Here is a 17,362-nt window from a genome sequence, read left to right as displayed (position 1 = left end):
TTTAGTGATGACTTCATGCTGACGTGTACCGTTCATGTCTGCTTTCACTTATCTCAATTATTGTTTCAAACAGCATCAGCTGACATGAACTCGTGGCTGCCTCCCACTGGTCTGACACTGCCCACAAACCACAGGGAAAGAAAATACAGTCAATCCAACGCTATGATAACTTCTGTCACGCAACACAAAGTCGATCTGATGGTCTGCTGATAGTAATAAAGCTGCAAGGCAAAATAATTTAGCCTTGATAAGTCACAAAACACAATACTTATCTTTTGATATAACAGAAACATACAAATAACACAGATAATACGTATTTGTTAGGAAAAATTATATAATAATAATACATTTTCAGTAAATAATCATTTTGGTTCATTTGCCAACTTAGCAAAAACAGAAAAAAGGACTTGCGCATTGCAGGACTTTACTTTTGTCTCTTTATTTATGCAAGGTGAGATTTCAAGCACAGTCCTTCATGTCTTTTAGTGCAATGGTCATTTGTAATTATGAGATGATGTCATGTGAACTGTTAATGAGAATAAACAGTGACAACAAAGACTGGGTAATATATGGTGGCTATCTGTGACTAAGCATAATAAATGCATGCCACTTCTTACAGTCCTACAGTTTCCTCTTTATCTGTGTGCACTGCTGTCTAAGCAGCCCACGTTTTATTTTTTTTAGTCTGGGTATGGAGCACGACGGTCAGGGGAACCGTTGTGCCGATGAGACCAGTATGGGCAGCATCATGGCACCACTTGTCCAAGCAGCTTTCCATCGTTACCACTGGTCGCGATGCAGCAAGCAGGAGCTCAACAGATACATCCAGTACGTTCTGCTTCTTAAATAGTACTTTTTCATCTTTCTTCCCTGCTCCCATAAGACGTTTATGCTCTGTCTGGTTTCCAAAAATCCCACAGGCTGTGTCACATTTATGACGGCATTATTCTCAAACTTTCCACAGCTCTTATGACTGCCTCCTGGATGATCCTTTTGAACATAAATGGCCCAAGCTTCCTGAGCTTCCTGGAATAAATTATTCAATGGATGAGCAGTGCCGCTTTGATTTCGGTGTTGGTTATAAAATGTGCACAGCAGTAAGTCCTGCACACCAGTGTAAAATCTAAAGTATTGACTTATTTGAACAGTTTGAGTAACTGGAGCTTAAATATATGTTTCCGATTTAGTTTCGAACTTACGACCCTTGCAAGCAGCTGTGGTGCAGCCATCCTGACAACCAGTATTTCTGTAAAACCAAAAAAGGTCCTCCTGTAGATGGGACAGAGTGTGCACCAGGAAAGGTAGGAGCAGTTTTTCTTTTCCAACATCATTTTAAAATAGAGTTCTTTGAGAATAAGATAAAAAAAGGAAAATCACAAAGCAACCAATTGTCCTGTTCCACAACATTTTGACCTTTCTTTCATTCGTTTTTCCTCCTATTTCATTTTCAGTGGTGCTTTAAGGGCCACTGCATCTGGAGGTCCAGCCAGGAGCCTCTGGGACACGATGGAAGCTGGAGCTCCTGGTCAAAGTTTGGCTCGTGCTCCAGAACGTGTGGCGGTGGAGTCCGCTCCCGAAACCGACAGTGCAACAATCCCCCGTGAGTGCTTCAGCAGCAGGAAGCTGGTCTTAAAGAGGGCACACTGTAAAATATCTATGTCTGCAGTGGCAAATATTATTTTTTTATGATTTGTGGTCACGCAAGAAAAGACGCACTGTAAAAGTGCAAATGCAAACCTGGATAGCAGACTTGTTTTAGCTCATTCCTAATAAAACATTGCTACTGTAACAAAAAGCTCTGAACAATAGTTACACTTATAAAAGCTCAGTCAAACGTTTCTCTGTGTGAAATAAACTCTTTCATTGGCAGTTAATTATTATAAAAGATGTTAAATTGTGCCAAAATTACCAGCAAAAATAATTTTAAAGCTGCCACATCCTAATTAGGATAAAATACACACAAAAAATGAGCATTATTAACAACAAAAAAAAAGGCCCATGAAAAAACAATAAGATGAGAAGAAAACTACAATATCCTCAGAGGTGCTTCAGCTAGCTGCCAAGCTTGGTTCTAAAAGCAGTAATTACATTTTGCTGCTTTGGTTTCAGGGTCGTGATACTGTTTGTGCTCACTCTCTGTTACACAATAATAACTCACTGGAGCACTTGAATGAAAGAGTTATTCGTTATAATATTTGCACAGTGTTTTGCCAACTGAGGCGAGCAAAATGTACCTGCGGTGAAGAAAGCGTATAGTGCCAAGTTAAGTGACAAAATTAGCACCACCTTGCAGCGGAAACCCAGAGGTGCGTAGCTGCCACACAAACGATATTGCTTGTATAAAAGGGGAAAAAAACGTAAAAACTTTGAATAGAAATAAGAAAAGAAGTGAAACTGAAAACTGTTGTTTTTGTAGCACAATTGAAAACAAAACTGATACAAACTACGTCGAGCTAATGCTCTTGGAAAGGCCCTAATGGTTTATTTATCCAAGTTTCCGTGGGGAAATTCTTCCTATATGTACAATATACATATCATCAGGAAAGGCAGATTAGAAGACAGTCTTCAGTTCAGAGTTAGAAAATTAGCTTTTTAAATTGTGACCAAAGAGTTTACAAAGTTTAGACCAAAAATAGGCTTCTTAGCAAGGATCTTGGGTCGTGCTCAAACCACTGCACACAGCTGTTCATGTGAAAGAAACAACAGCTGGTTTTAGATGTAAATAAAACTTTTAATCAACTTTAATTTATCATAACTTCAGTATAGTTCTAAATGACTGTTGACTTAGTTTCATTGTATCCCTAGCTGCTTGAATAGAAGGCAACTCATCTGAAAGGCTTTTTTCCCATTCAGAACAAGTTCAACAAGTTATTTTCTTTCCTTTTTGACCTTTTGGGATTTTAGTTCATATTGTTTCCTGTTCCAAAAATGTACTTTTGGCTCTTTGGGAATATTAAAAAAAGCCAAGTATTTTCACTGCATTGTGTTTTTGTCATCGGTCAGGCCCGCCTACGGTGGCCGGGACTGCCCTGGCTCCGCTTTCGACTACCAGATGTGCAACACGGAGGAGTGCGCTGGCCCGTACGAGGACTTCCGTGCTCAGCAGTGCATCCAGAGGAGCAACAAATACCACAACAGCATCAAGCACACCTGGCTGCCATATGAGCACACAGATGGTGAGTTTGTAACAATTCACTTAATGCTCAGAGGTGGTTTTTACGCAACACAAAGCATTTACAGATGATATTTACAGGCGCAACTCTTTGCACGCACGTTCAGATTCACTTAGGTGTTAAATAACTTGAAGGACTTGCAGATGCATTTCTCAGATCTGAGAAGCATTTTTTGGCTAATCAAGGCGTGTATGAATCTTTGTTTTGGGTTTTTTAGAGGCCCGTAAATGCGAGCTAAGCTGTAAATCGAAGGAAACAGGAGAGGTGGTGTTTATGAACCAGGTGATGCATGATGGGACAAGGTGCAGCTACTCAGACCCCTTCAGTGTGTGCGCTCGGGGGGAGTGTCTGGTGAGTCTGATTAAAATTACCATCCTGAAATAAAGGCTTTAGGAAACAATTTATGATTCTAGAAAATCCCACCTAAAACATAAATATATAATGTCTTTTATAATTCATAATTATGTATTTGTATTAGAGATTTTTACTACCATGTCTTTAACACAGATTTTGTTATATCTCCAATTTCACCTTGGACACTCAGTTGAGTCTTTGCAGGACCAGGCTCTGTGTTTTGGCTACAGCCCTGTTATGTCTACGTGTTTCCCCCTGAGATGCATGATCTTAAACAACCCAAATCAAATTTGAGCCACACACGACATCATTTTCTCTGCACATAAACTCAGCCGGTGTACAAGTCCACTGCAGCACGGCGCTGGCTTGACTGACAGCCTTTGCTCTTTCCCTGCAGCACGTAGGCTGCGACAAGGAGGTGGGCTCTTACAAACAGGAGGACAAATGTGGAGTGTGTGAGGGGGATAACTCCCACTGTCGCACTGTGAAGCTCACACTCACTAAGACCCCCAAAAATGGTAATTGTCTGATATTGTTCATAATAGAAACATACTTTCAGTATCAATTCAATAATTGTTAGCTTTACAGCCCAAAAAGTGCTCACTGTTTAACTGAACCCTTATTTATCCTGTTTTGTTGTTAGGAATGCTGAAAATGTTTGACATCCCAATGGGAGCTCGCCACATAACCATTGAAGAGAATGAGACCTCCCCTCATATAATAGGTGAGTAAATTTTAACCCCCTTTTTTACTGTGTAGTTTCATATTTTGGGGGCTCTAAGTAAATAAAATGTGCACTGAAAAGTTTGCTATTCTTTATAAAGTTTGCAAACTTGGTTAAAATATGGGTTGAAATTAACTTTGAACGACCAAAAAAAAATCCAAAACTGAACAGTCATTGCTGTCGATGTTTATTAGTAATCATATTACATCATTAATATATGAAAACAAGCTAAACTTTGTTTCGTACTGGTAGGTAGGTAAGTTTATCCTCATTTTTTCTGCTTATAAATCCACAATAGAAATGATTGTTTGATTATTTGCTCAGTTCTTTAAGAAGATTTTCACATTTCCTTTCATAAACATATTAACTGATTAGAAACAGTTTTATGGGAAGTAATAAAACAATTGAAACAACTGAAATTGTGAAATTAAATAAAAAATACTTCATGCTTAGAAGCTGAGCAGATATACAAAAAATAGTAAATCTTTAGTTTTAAATTAGAAATATTGTAATTATGTTAGGCTAACACAATATTCTATAGTTGACATTTGAATAATATTACTCTGGCACATATTCATATTTATTATATAGTAAGAATATGAGACTGAAAACTTTATAAAAGAAGTGACAGACTCATATCTTAAAACGTACAATGACTCTTTGTGTGACTGACATGTATTTTTTACTGGCAAATCCCCGCTCTTCTTTTTCCCTGCTCTTTTCCTGTGTGGCTTTTATAAGCTCATGAGAATACGAGATGATACAAGGCTCAAAGGGCTTAGTGTTGGAGAATAACAGCGACTGAAATCTCAGAATTTGTTGCTGAATTGTTCAGTGGAGAAATGGTTGAGTTTTAGTTCTAATTTTATTCCTTTTTCATTACAAAAAAAATGTCATGGCAAGCAAATAGTTGTTTTTTTTTCCCCATATAGTTAATAATCCTGAATATCTTTGTCTTCATTGCTGACAGCCGTGAAGAATCAGGTTACGGAGAATTTCATATTAAATGAAAAGAGCGACGATGCCGAATCGAAGACCTTCATTGAAAATGGTTTACAGTGGGAGTATGCCAATGATGGTCAGAGGGAGACACTGAAAACCTCTGGTCCTCTGCATGAAGGCATTGTAGTTCTGGTGAGTGATGCTACAACTTTGCACTGACTAATATTATTATTATTATTAATATATAACTTCTCCCTGCTTTGTTACAGGTCAATCCGATGAAGGAAGACGTAAAAATTAGCTTGACGTATAAATACATAATACATGAGGATCTGTTGCCTCTCATTACCAACAACAACGTGCTTCTGGCTGAACTGGACACGTATGAGTGGGCTCTGAAGAGCTGGTCTCAGTGCTCCAAACCATGTGGGGGAGGTCAGTGAGTGTTTGTGTAAAATAATAAAAAAATTAAAAGAAAAGAAAAGAGTGATAGAATTTGTTATGTTTTCAGAGAAATCCTGATGTGTGGGTCAGACTCTTATTATAGTTTTGATTTTCGTTTGTAAGTGCTGTGTCTGTTAGAAAAATAGTTATGTCAAAATGATTTGTCACTTTTCTTTTGCGATTGAGTTGCTGTCAATTTACAATCAACTGATTTCCAATTGTTTGGGATTGATTAATTTACAATTTACACCTGAAACTGGACACATTAGATAAGTTTAGTTTTGTAAATTTATTTGAAAAGAACAGCAAAAAAACAATGTTTCATGTTAAAACGATGCCACAGTTGCTTTGTAGAGTGGTTGTCTTGCCAAAGGCTAATTTGCAAATCTAGTCCTTGGCTGGGTTTTTGAGACAAAAATTAACAATAAACTAGACGTTACACAAAACAAAACATTATACATGTTTTATTCTTGTTGGTTAGGTGCTCAAAATGTGGGAAGCTGAAAAAGAAGGTTGTCCAAATAATGTTTTGTACCTTGCTGGTTTACAGCCTCTATTAACCTCTCCCCTTGTTGTGGTTCATGCACTGCTGGAGTTTAAAATCATTTTGCTACCTCTGGATCAGAGCGTCCTAGCAGAGATCAGAAGTTTTCAACTTAGCAAGTTTCAAGTTTACCTTTTTCACTGTCATGTGTTTCTCATGGCGAGTAGGGTTTTATTTTAAGTGTCTGGTTATGGACAAGCTGCATTATGAAAGGGTAATACAACGCTTTGAATGTTGTTCTACTAGGAAAATTTAGGTTCTGCCAATCTCATAAACACAATCTGAACCCTTTTGTAAAAGTGGCTTCTTTCAGCATAATAATGATCCATTCAGTCCTTCAAAAAGGTATTGAATGAGAAACACAACACACAAGTTCAGTCTGTTGTCATTCAAATATAATAATAAGTCCAGTTAAAGTTCAGTAGGATGTGCTGAACAAGCAAGTCTGAACCTGGCGGCTGGTAACAGATACCATTACCACTAAACTGTATCTGAATGGGTTAAGACTGTTTGGGCAACTGAAGAGGGACCTACTCAGTATTAGTCATGCTATGACTGATTAGTGCAGATGTTCCTGTTTTACTTTACTTTAAATGATAATGATGGGTTAGAGTAAAATGATGAATCTTTAAAAAAATGTCCACGATTTAAAGAATATTTTGTTTGGATTTGGGACAGCAGCTCTTGTGTGTGGACTCCAAAACCTGAGAATCGATGTAATCGATGTAATCAGTGTAATTGTGACAGGAAGCCCAAAATACTCAGCTCTCCTTGGGTTTGATTTGTCTTTAAGTAATTTTTGCAAAAACCTCTATGTAGATTTGTAGCAGTCAATCTGTTGGAGTATTATTACTTTTGTCCAAAAATCCAAACCATTGAAACATTTCTTTTAAAATGATTAAAAACATATTTCCAAAATATGCAAAGCAATGTTCTCTACCCTAGATGAGAGTTGTCTAAATTATCCTTCCACTGAAGGATATAAATGTTTTAATAAATTAACTTTTTCTACAAAAGATTTACATGGTCATCAACAATTACCTAATCTAATCTAGATGATTGCTTCAAACGTGTGTTTTGAAACATCTCTGAGTCTTCAAATGTTCTGGTTAATATAAAATTTACAGTTTGACTTTTTTTTGTTGTTGGAAGATTCATTATGCACACTTCTGTCTTCATTAGGCATACAGTATACAAAATATGGATGCAGGAGGAAGAGTGACAGCCGTTTAGTACATCGCAACTTCTGTGAAACCAGTAAAAAGCCTAAACCCATCCGCAAACGCTGTAACGCGCAGGACTGCAGCCAACCAGCGTAAGTGATCTTCAGCTGTAAAATATCACAACACTGCCACAGTCATCTGTCTTATTCCTGCAGCATCATTCCCACTCTAATATACAGTATGGAAATAATAGATAGATATCTTTAATCTTAAAGGTGGGTGGTAGAAGACTGGAGTCCCTGCAGTAAAACCTGTGGGAAGCTTGGCTACCAGACCAGGGTGGTGCAGTGCATGCAGTCGCTCCACAATGGCACCAACCGGCCCGTCCACAGCAAACACTGCACCACTGGTCGACCAGAAATGAGGAGGGCATGTAACCACACTGTATGCCCCACCCAGTGGAGGACTGGGGCGTGGTCTCAGGTAACTAAGCCTGGTTGTTGTAGGTAATGCTGGTAGGATTCTGACATGCCTGGTGTTCATGTTTGCTAGATGATATGGAGCTGCAAATGACTGTCATAGGCATAATATTTCATCTGTTAATATATTTGATTGACACTCTAGGGAAAAGGTTTCTAATTAACCTAAAATATGGCTGTCTTCACTCACAGCTAACTTAAAAAACCTTAAGTGCATGTGAAAGTAGTCAAAACTCATTTCTTTAACTTCATAAAATCCCCACGATCAAATGCCCAATATTACAGCCGTTATAAACATGTTTACAAGCTGTTTTAACCAATAGCATTAGTATTTTAAGCATACTTCCCTCTTTATAACAAACGTATGAGGAAGACATTTTATATACAATAATTAGTTTGGTTTGATTACGGTAAAAAGAAATGTGTAATTGTGACTTTATTATACAGTCTGGTAAATGTCAGCCCAAAATGTATTTTGCAGCAATTTACTTACAGAAAGATAAATTCAAACAATAAAATTGCTAACATTAGAGGTTATTTATTATGATTTATCGTGGGTTCAATGTTGAAGTTTGGAAACAGATAAAACCGGGGTAAATTATTGTAGCTAAACTATCTGGAAATGTCATTTTTCTTCTCTGTGTCTGCTGGATTCTTTTACACATATCCTGTATGCTGAGAGTGCCTTATACTCTGCAGAGGAATATTTTCTAGCCTCTACGATTTACCAACTTTGAACGCCTTTATCATAGTCTGAAGATTTTCAACAGTATCTTGCTTCTGCTGTCTGGATCTCTGACTCACATTTTTGATATATAGGTCTTATAGCAACAAAACGAAAAACGGTCCTTGTTTTTTATGAACATCCATCATATGCTAGGATATAAAACTAGAATAAATGGGGCAAGTGTCAGGACTTTACACACACTGGCTTTTGCTGCTGCAGGTTTTGATCAACTTCCTGCTAGAATATGAGCACATTAAAGCTTCATATTGTGTGCAGTCATTGAAAATCTATGAAAATACAGTATGTGTCTATGTTCTTGCACAGAGGGGTGAAGGAAGCATTTTGATATTCACTACAGAATCTTATAAAAAGTAAAAAAAAGACAAATAAAGATGGTTGGAAAATATATTATTGAGTATATATCATGTTGCAGGTCCTGGTTCTGTTTAGCTATTGTCTAAGTCTCTAGGAATAAATACACATCAATATCAAGTTTCCTAAAATGATGGAAACACACCTGTCTGTAATTGTTTTTGTGTGTCTGGTGGTGTGTGACAGTGCTCGGTGACCTGTGGAGAAGGGATTCAGCAAAGGCAGGTGGTATGCAAGGCCAGCGACAACACGGTGGGAGACTGTGAGGGCGAGAAGCCGGAAACAGTCCTTATCTGCAAACTAAGTCCATGTCCAGGTGAGAGCCAGCTACATGTCAGTAGAAAAACTCTAGAAGTTGGGGTGTTCTTTAAAATGTAACAAAAACAAAAGTGAGAGAACATTTAAAACAATAAGTTGGAACTTAGTACAGGAAATACCACAAGTCCCAGAGACACAAAGGAGCACAGATCCTCTTAATGTTACAATAATCTGTTGCAACAAAAAACATCTGTCAAATACAGCAAAATGGGGACACCTGACCAACAGTGTCCATCATTAAGGAAGTATTTTTTCCTTTGCCACCATTTAATCTTAATCCAACCATGTTTGCAACAAACTAGTGGGGAAGAAATCACCTTACTCATAATGAATTTTATGTTCAGTTCAAAACTTGTTATAAATGCAAATCAAAACATCTCAACAATCTGAAATGTAGAGCAGCTTTTTCACCCAAACTGTGTAATATCAGAGAAATAAGACCGTCTGCACACATGTTGCTTCTCACAGCTGGACACTCTGAGTGGGACGAGTTAAACATGACTTGAAACAGTCTGCACTGGCACCCGAGAGGTTAGGATATGATAGAAAATGGAAATAACTGTTTTTAGTTTAGCATAGCATGGCATGAATAACAGTTATGGTTTACTTAATGTCAAATATTATTATTTTTTATGAGAATATTGCGAGAATGTGGACGTAACAATAAAGAGTTGGAGGAAAGCAAACAGAAAACAGCATAGAAGAGGTTTGCTGTGAATTCTCACAAATACCTAAAGAACAAAGGATCTGTCATGTAGCAATTTCTGTTCATCTGTCTCTCACATCAAGGCTGCATTTAACTGAAGCATAAATGAGAAAATAGAGAAGATATTTTAGAATGTTTTAAAGCACAGAGTTGAAACTTTGGTTTATTCAGGAAAGCACTACAAATTAAATCACTGTGTACCAGCACTCTTATTGTCCGGAAATCCGCTATTCTCGAATTAAGAGGCACCTGTTTTGGCTATATTTATTGAAATGTATAGAGAGCCCTGTTATTAGATGTGATTTTCTGTTTGCGAGATGACTCACTCGGGTTGTTCAAAATGCTCTTGGGCTTTGATATATTCAGTAGGCAGAAAAAAAAATCAGACAGGATATTTAAGCTCGTGCGTCAAAACATTCCTCCAATGATGACCTCCTGCAGGTTTTGTTGTGTTGCTTTTTAAAGAGCTCAAAGTGAACATTTCTTCCTGTTTCTCTAGACTGGTAATAAATAATCAAGTCCTCTTTGGTTTGTTGTCAAAAACACAAAGATGTAATATAGGCTGTGTGCTATGGCCTTTTTATGGCTTCACATATATATATATATATATATATATAAATATATACTTTTACTAGAGGAAACAAATTGTTGGAGATTTCTTAGTTTTAAAAAATCTTTCCTTTTTTTTCTCTTTGTTTTACGCTTCAGGATTAGAATTTTCCTCACTCATTGTCCAAGCTGAAAATTCTACAATGAACGACGAAGATTTATATGAAAAGGTTCCTGAAAATCCTGTCCAGAAAATCTCTTTCAGTAAGTCGATTTGTGATTACAAAGAAGAAGAAAAAAAGTCATGGTGACGCAAAGCTAAAAAAATAATGTTTTAACTGCTCAATTTTCTGTCTTTTGTTGTCACTAGATGAGCCATGTCTGGGGGATAAATCGATTTTCTGTCAAATGGAAGTCCTTGCTCGTTACTGTTCCATTCCTGGATATTATAAACTTTGTTGTGAGTCGTGCAACAAGAGGGAAGATTTTACTACAGATGTTCCAGATGTGCCCAACACAGAACCTAAAACCTCCACTCTCATTCATTCTGCCTCACCCAAGGCTTGGTGGCTAGCGACCACAGCCCAGTCCCTGCCACAAACCACTAGAGCCATAAGACGACGACTGTTTTCCACCATCTTTGCACCAACCGCGGCAGCCGCGGCTCAAACGCCATCACCGACCGAGGCTGTTCAGCTCCTGCATCCAGCTACCGACTCCGATCCAACTGATCAGAGGAGAGATTCTGATGTGAAGACTCGTCTACCTCCAGGGCCATCGTGGCCCACAGCAGACTCTAACGGAGGTGCAACCAAAGAGCACAGTCCAAAGAGCACTTTAGGCCCCGTCGCTGCCAGCTCAAGAAGGGACAGTTTAGGATCAGAGAGGGACTTAAGGCACAGAACCGCGGCAGCTCAGAACTGAACAGTGACCGAGACTGCAGTAGGACTGTCTCAAAAATCAGCTCACTCGTCTGTTTTTCTGCAGATATTTTTTTTTTTTAATTTGAATTATTTTCAGCATGTTTTCTCCATGCCAGTGAACCCAGACAAGCCCAGTGATGATTACCTCGTCAAAACTCTGGAGCGTTACGTGTGCTTAAAATATGAAACAGAAGTTGTCAAAACAAAGGTGCTGTAAACTAAACAGACTAAGAGATTTGTTCAAAATGTGATGACTGCATAGCTACATTCATGTCTTTATCTGTGTACAGTTGTGTAAGCCTGTTTTTTTTTTTGTTGTTGTTGTTTTTCAAGTGCATTAGAACTACTATTGAACTTGGATTGTGAACATGGAGGTGATCACTAAACATTCTTCAGTGTGCCACTGGACCAGTTATTGACCTTGACCTTGTTTGGCTTCATAAATCATTTGCAGACTTTGTTTATTAAAATAAAATTGCATTATCCTTTTTCCAGCCTAAACACAAGAAATAATTTTGTTGTAGTTCCCTTTTACTCTTGACTTTCCCTAGTAATATATTTAACATAATTTTTTTTTTCTTTTTCTTTTTCTCTGATTCTGATTATTTCACTTGCAAACTCCAAATAAGAATTGGCTCTGAAATTTAAAACTAAAATGGTGCAAGCAAAGTGACTCCAAAATCAAATCATAAAACCCACAGACAGGCTGGTTATCTCACACGACAACAACCACAAGGTTACTTCTTTATAACATATTACTTCTTATAGCAGTTTGACTAATCGGAAGGTTTTTTTTTTTATATGAGATGGTGGGTAAAACAAAGAGTTTCAGGTGCAAGAAGTGTTACCAAATACATTGTTTTATTTAAATTTTTCTGCTTTTCCATTTGCTTTTTAGTCATTAATTATTAGAATTTTGTTGATTATCTTATATTAGCACAATAAGAGTTATTTAAGGCTGTCTAATTAGTTTTTTAACACTATTGTGTTCACCTTTACACATTATTTTCTCTTGTGTTTAGACCATTACAGCCAATTAACTGCAAGATTGTGGTACAATTGTACATTTTTAGTCCCATATGTCTAATCTTAATGCAAAACAAAACCAGATGGCAGCTTGCTTCATATTTATTGTTTCCCTTCCTTTCAGTCAGCCAAGTTATTGAACATATGCTATAAGATTTGAAAATGTCCCACTTATACAAGCCGCATTTATATGTAATTTCGCAATAGTTTGTAACTGATTACAACGAGGCACTTGAAAAGTCTGTAATCTTGTCTAGTTGCACACTGATGGTTTTAATGGTCATCGCTCCTGGCAGGGAGCTTCATGGCTTCTCTGTCTCTGGTGCTCTTTTTTATTGTCAAAATCTAACACAACAGTGAATATCCTCACTGGTAAATAAAAAAAAATTAAGTCTGTTTGCAAGCCAACCCCTTATGTACTGTAGCATGGCCTTTGTCTTTTTTTGTCAGTGTTTGTCACCTAATGTTTTAAAAACTGGAGAGAAAAAAACAAAATCTGAAAGAAAAAAACAGTTTAGGATATTTTTTAACTCATTCAGTTTCCAGATCATGTATATAGTGTAAATTTGAAGTTATGAAAGTTGCGATTGGAAAAAAAAAAAAAAAAGTATAAGCCTAAAAGCTTCAGAGTTTGACTGGTCATTCTGTTACACAGTTCCTGCTTCCTGTTAAAAAGTTTCATTATGTTCATTGTATAGTTCTTGTATATACAGACATGAATGGAAGCTTTAAATGATAATATTTATTGAATTTCTAAGTGGTATGGTGAGCGAAGTAAAATACGTTTGAAAGAACAAAGATTCTCATTATTTCTGTGCCCTCCACTGAGCTGCTTTTACTAATGTTATATTGAAATTTGGTGTCTTTCTTACTGTGCAGAACTCCTCTGATTAGGAGATTAGTTTTATCTACATAATTCACACAAAGTTGCTGTATTTTAATTAAGAGAAGCCACTTGCTGTATGTATTAATGTATTCAAGCTATTCATATGAGCACGGATTAAAATAAATCAGTCTAAGCACATTTAAACACTTTATTAATTTTATCTGGTCATATACAGGTCGTCATATCAAGAGACAAGTGATGACTCTCAAACAGGAACTCTTGATGAGGTTTAAGTGGCACGATGTGATAATTTTTCCTATTGTAAGCCAGCTTCCTTCTGCCAGGCTGGCACTGGTCCTGGCTGGCTCTCCTTTAAGTTGAGCATCTCTTCCTGGTCAGCTTGTCTCTCCAAAAGGGTAGCCCTGCGCCGTGCAGCCAGTCTGTCACCGTGCCCCCGTCTCCCATTCTTCCTCTGTGAGCGATGACAAGGTGCCGCTGTAGTGTGGCCGTCAGAACAATTCAGTTCATCTCAGGCTGAGATGTCTGCGAAGGTGACGTGTGAAATCCAGTTGTGCTTGAGGCAAAGCCTGATTGACAATAGACTTAGGCAGCCAGCCCTGTGAAGAAAGTTATCTTTGTTACAGACATGGATTGTAATTCTGTTGAGCATTAGTCTTGCTAAACAGAGGAGGATGGATCCTCCGCTGGTTTTAAATGACAAAGGTGCCGTTCATGTGCAAATATGGTTCTTTAAAGAGACTAAAGATTTTACAAATTGTTCCAAGAGGATCTGCTAACAAGTTTTCTCTCCAAGCCCTGAATCCCATTTAATGATTGTAAAAGAAAAGAGGGCACCAAAGCGCCATTAATTGCTTAGCATGGCCACTTTACAATAAATAATAGAGACATAAATTTATCTTAACAGACAAGCAATAAAAAATCGAATCCTTTTTTTTCTAAATTACGCAGCTTCCTTTCCACATCAACTACGTGTTACGTGCCCCCCACCCCCAGCATCCTTGGCCTTTTCTTGTCTGATCTCATATCTCTGTCACCAGCATACTCAGATGTGCCTATTTTTATCTTGTAGCCACCACTTATCTCAAAAATGTGCATTCCACATCCCGGTGACTCGAGGCGTCTAGGTTTTATTGTGGGAAAATATGAACAGGGTCCTTCAGGTTTACCCGTCAGGATTTGAAAAGGAGTTCCCTGTTTGAAGTATCTAGACTGAAATTCGACTTTGCCTTATCCAAATCAAAACCCATATCATTTCAGCATTCTTCCTTACTAAAACAATATTTTTTGTTGTTTAATAATTGTTTATTATGCATGGTAGATGTTGCTTAATGTGAGAAATTTGCTGTTTGTCAGAAATAATCATGTTCCTTTCTGAAGCAAACTTGTTCACTGAGATAAAGCGACTCTGTACACATTAAAGCTTTTTGTGTTATTTGTGACAAAATGAAATGCTTCTGAAGTTACCTTTATGTCCACGTTAAGAAGCCATGTGAAGCTGCTTTTTGTTGCGTCCTTGTCCAGAGGCCGGATGACGATGCAGGTTGGTCCATCCTCAGCTCTGCAGAGATTTAAGAAAATCTAACTTTAGCATTAAATAAAGTTTTCACTTGTCTCATGAGCTGTATATTGTCTGTTTCTTTCAAACCTTCTCAAACTTTTAGTTATAAACTTAAGCTGCATTTGCTGCCAACAAACAGAATGAAGAAAGAAAACAAGATTATACTTGTTGAATATAATGTATTAATGTTTTTTGTTGATACCAAATGAACAGGATCATGTCAACGATTAGCTGCTGTGCACACTCTGCTGAATTCCACTAAAATTGTGGCAAATTAAGGACCCAGCATTCTATGAAGGAATGCATATTGCCCATTATCTTTCATACCAGAATAAGATCATCTTGAGAAATGGCAGAATTATAGCTGTTTTAGTTAAACCTTAAATGTACTTTTATGTATAATGTTAGTCAAAATAGTGTAGTGTTGCATCATGTGTTAGCTTTTAGAGTATGTATGAATGACTCTTGGCTACTTCCACATCAAAGTTTAGCTCAATATCTGCAAAACTAACTAAGTTACAGACATTTTTACATTTGATAATGCCTCTTAGCTGTGGTGGCCATTTGAATTTGGATTAACTCCAATGGTTAATCAGTTGTAGATGTACATCCATTCTGAGAGTTTCATTTAAATCTGTAATAGGGTTGATAAAATGTTTTGGTAAAAACATTTACATGCACACATACATGTGTGTGCAGGCAAAACATCATTGCCTTTATACGTTTGTTGGACATAAAACAGGTCAGCAGAAACATTTAGGGTCTGTGCATGGAGATTGTCAGGTCAAATGAAAATGTCTGAGCAACCTTAAACACTTGTTTCTTTTTGTTGTCAACTCAAGGGCTGTAACATAGTAGGTCTGATAGAACGTTTGAGAATAGTTTTGCACTGAATGATTTATGACTCATGGTGTTTGCCTGTTCAAATCTGTAAGCTCAGCAGGTGATCTCATACCTCACAAAGCCCGCCTGAGGTGGGAATGACTCCAGCTGAATCGCAGCTCCTCCAAGATAAACTCCAAATTTTTGTTTGCAGCTGTGTCTGACAGTCAGGAAATCCCTCTGGCCAATCAGATTCCCCGCCATCTCAGCTGAAACCTCGTGAGTCACAACAGTTTCAGGCCCAACTTGTTTCAGAACCTGCAAGAAACACAAATTAGAGCCACATCTGTTTTATCTAAATTCAAAGAGCAACCTGCAAAACGGAGCAACATGCAGCCTAGTGTCTTTATTTTTTCATTTTTTTTAGCAATTGCGGATACATTCAATTTTGACGAGTGAACTTGCTGTGATCAGAAATACTGAATGAGCTCAGTTCTAACTTCTAACAGGGTTGGAAAAAGAAAACACAGTATAGTCCATCTAATGAAACAGGTGCTCCAATTATCATCTATGGCAACTGGAGCACATGTTTCATATGGTCATTCACTCACTTTGATATGTTTTATGCTTGGGTTCCATCGGGGCATCTCTTCAACTCTGACAAACAAGAGGTCATAGAGCTCATCCACACTGGCCTCCAAGACCGCCTCCAACCTGAACACCGTCCTGGACCCTGGGATCACTTTGCTGCAGATCACATCCCCATTGCTCTGAAGAGGAGCAATGTTGTCTAACGGTTATATATAGGTCTGACTCATTTTACAGCGAGTGAAACAATAAAGATACAAAGAAAGAGTTACCTCTTTGATCTCGACCTTCCACCCTTCTCTGTCCTCCAGCATACTGAGAGCTTTTCTCATTGCTTCTTGGCCGTGTTGAATATAGAACAGCTGCTCTTCATTTGCAGACTTGGAATTTTCTTGTTTAGGTTCTGCAAGCAACTCCTCTTAGTAAAAGCTCAACATGTGCTTTCCAAAACCCATTGTAACACAAACAGGACTATATTTTCTCACCAGCATGTATTCCCATGAGATGTTGGATTCGTCCCCATTGCTTCAGGTGTGCGATCTCCTGGCCTATCACTGCTACAGCTGTGCGCTGAAGTCCTGCACAGTTGAAAGAAAAATCCCAATCAGTATGCAGGATCTGCTATAAAGAAAGAGAAACACCCTCTGTCAAACTGTGTACTTGTGTTTACCTGCCATACTCCTGAGGTGTGGGTAGGAGATTCCACAGCAGAGCTTTGCTACAGCAGGCAGCATGTTGTCTGTCTTCAACAGTGACAGCAAAGAATCAGGAGACCTGCTCGCATCTTTATACCACTTGTGAAGGACTTTCGAAGGAGATAAGAGCCAGAGGGAAAAGATAGGACCAGTTCTGGATTCTGTCCATGAAGGCCATGCTTGACAAGAGTTTTAATAACCAAAACAGATGATTGGATTCAAGGCAGGGGGAAAAACTGTACAAAAGACACAGTGTGAGGTTTTTTTTTTTTTGGGTGGGTGGTGGGGGATGGTGGTGGTCTGTGAATCAAACAGTATTGTTTTTGAATGCAAATTCAATGCTCATTTTGCCCAACTACTTGATCATGTGTTGCATGTTCCAACCCAGCACATCTAATCAGAATCTCC

The 17,362-nt window shown here is 38.0% G+C and overlaps 2 protein-coding genes across 3 annotated transcripts in view; one reads left to right on the top strand and one right to left on the bottom strand.

Annotated features, from left to right (window-relative positions):
* LOC108249956 (A disintegrin and metalloproteinase with thrombospondin motifs 14) overlaps positions 1-13,083 on the top strand; it is a 44,909-nt gene extending 31,826 nt beyond the window's left edge. For both annotated transcript variants that reach the window (XM_017439640.3, XM_017439633.3), the window contains exons 8-22: positions 685-828; positions 965-1,097; positions 1,188-1,301; positions 1,452-1,600; positions 3,004-3,176; positions 3,391-3,524; positions 3,925-4,045; positions 4,171-4,251; positions 5,222-5,385; positions 5,463-5,628; positions 7,364-7,496; positions 7,620-7,827; positions 9,109-9,238; positions 10,655-10,759; positions 10,866-13,083. In XM_017439640.3, the coding sequence (XP_017295129.1) occupies positions 685-828; positions 965-1,097; positions 1,188-1,301; positions 1,452-1,600; positions 3,004-3,176; positions 3,391-3,524; positions 3,925-4,045; positions 4,171-4,251; positions 5,222-5,385; positions 5,463-5,628; positions 7,364-7,496; positions 7,620-7,827; positions 9,109-9,238; positions 10,655-10,759; positions 10,866-11,419 (2,509 nt within the window). In that variant the 3' untranslated portion in view covers positions 11,420-13,083. The remainder of the gene's footprint in view (positions 1-684; positions 829-964; positions 1,098-1,187; positions 1,302-1,451; positions 1,601-3,003; positions 3,177-3,390; positions 3,525-3,924; positions 4,046-4,170; positions 4,252-5,221; positions 5,386-5,462; positions 5,629-7,363; positions 7,497-7,619; positions 7,828-9,108; positions 9,239-10,654; positions 10,760-10,865) is intronic.
* Positions 13,084-13,596: 513 nt separating this feature from the next.
* Positions 13,597-17,090, bottom strand: star2 (steroidogenic acute regulatory protein 2). The gene is made up of 7 exons (XM_017435921.3): positions 16,930-17,090; positions 16,745-16,837; positions 16,532-16,662; positions 16,283-16,441; positions 15,805-15,989; positions 14,756-14,849; positions 13,597-13,887 (listed from the first exon to the last, which is right to left on the bottom strand). The coding sequence occupies exons 1-7, from the start codon at positions 16,991-16,993 to the stop codon at positions 13,795-13,797; spliced, it is 819 nt and encodes a 272-aa protein (XP_017291410.1). The 5' UTR covers positions 16,994-17,090; the 3' UTR covers positions 13,597-13,794.
* Positions 17,091-17,362: the final 272 nt, after the last annotated feature.

The sequence above is a fragment of the Kryptolebias marmoratus genome, linkage group LG17, assembly GCF_001649575.2.
Source record: "Kryptolebias marmoratus isolate JLee-2015 linkage group LG17, ASM164957v2, whole genome shotgun sequence".
NCBI classification, from domain to species: Eukaryota; Metazoa; Chordata; class Actinopteri; order Cyprinodontiformes; family Rivulidae; genus Kryptolebias; species Kryptolebias marmoratus.
This window is presented reverse-complemented; position numbering and strand designations above follow the sequence as displayed.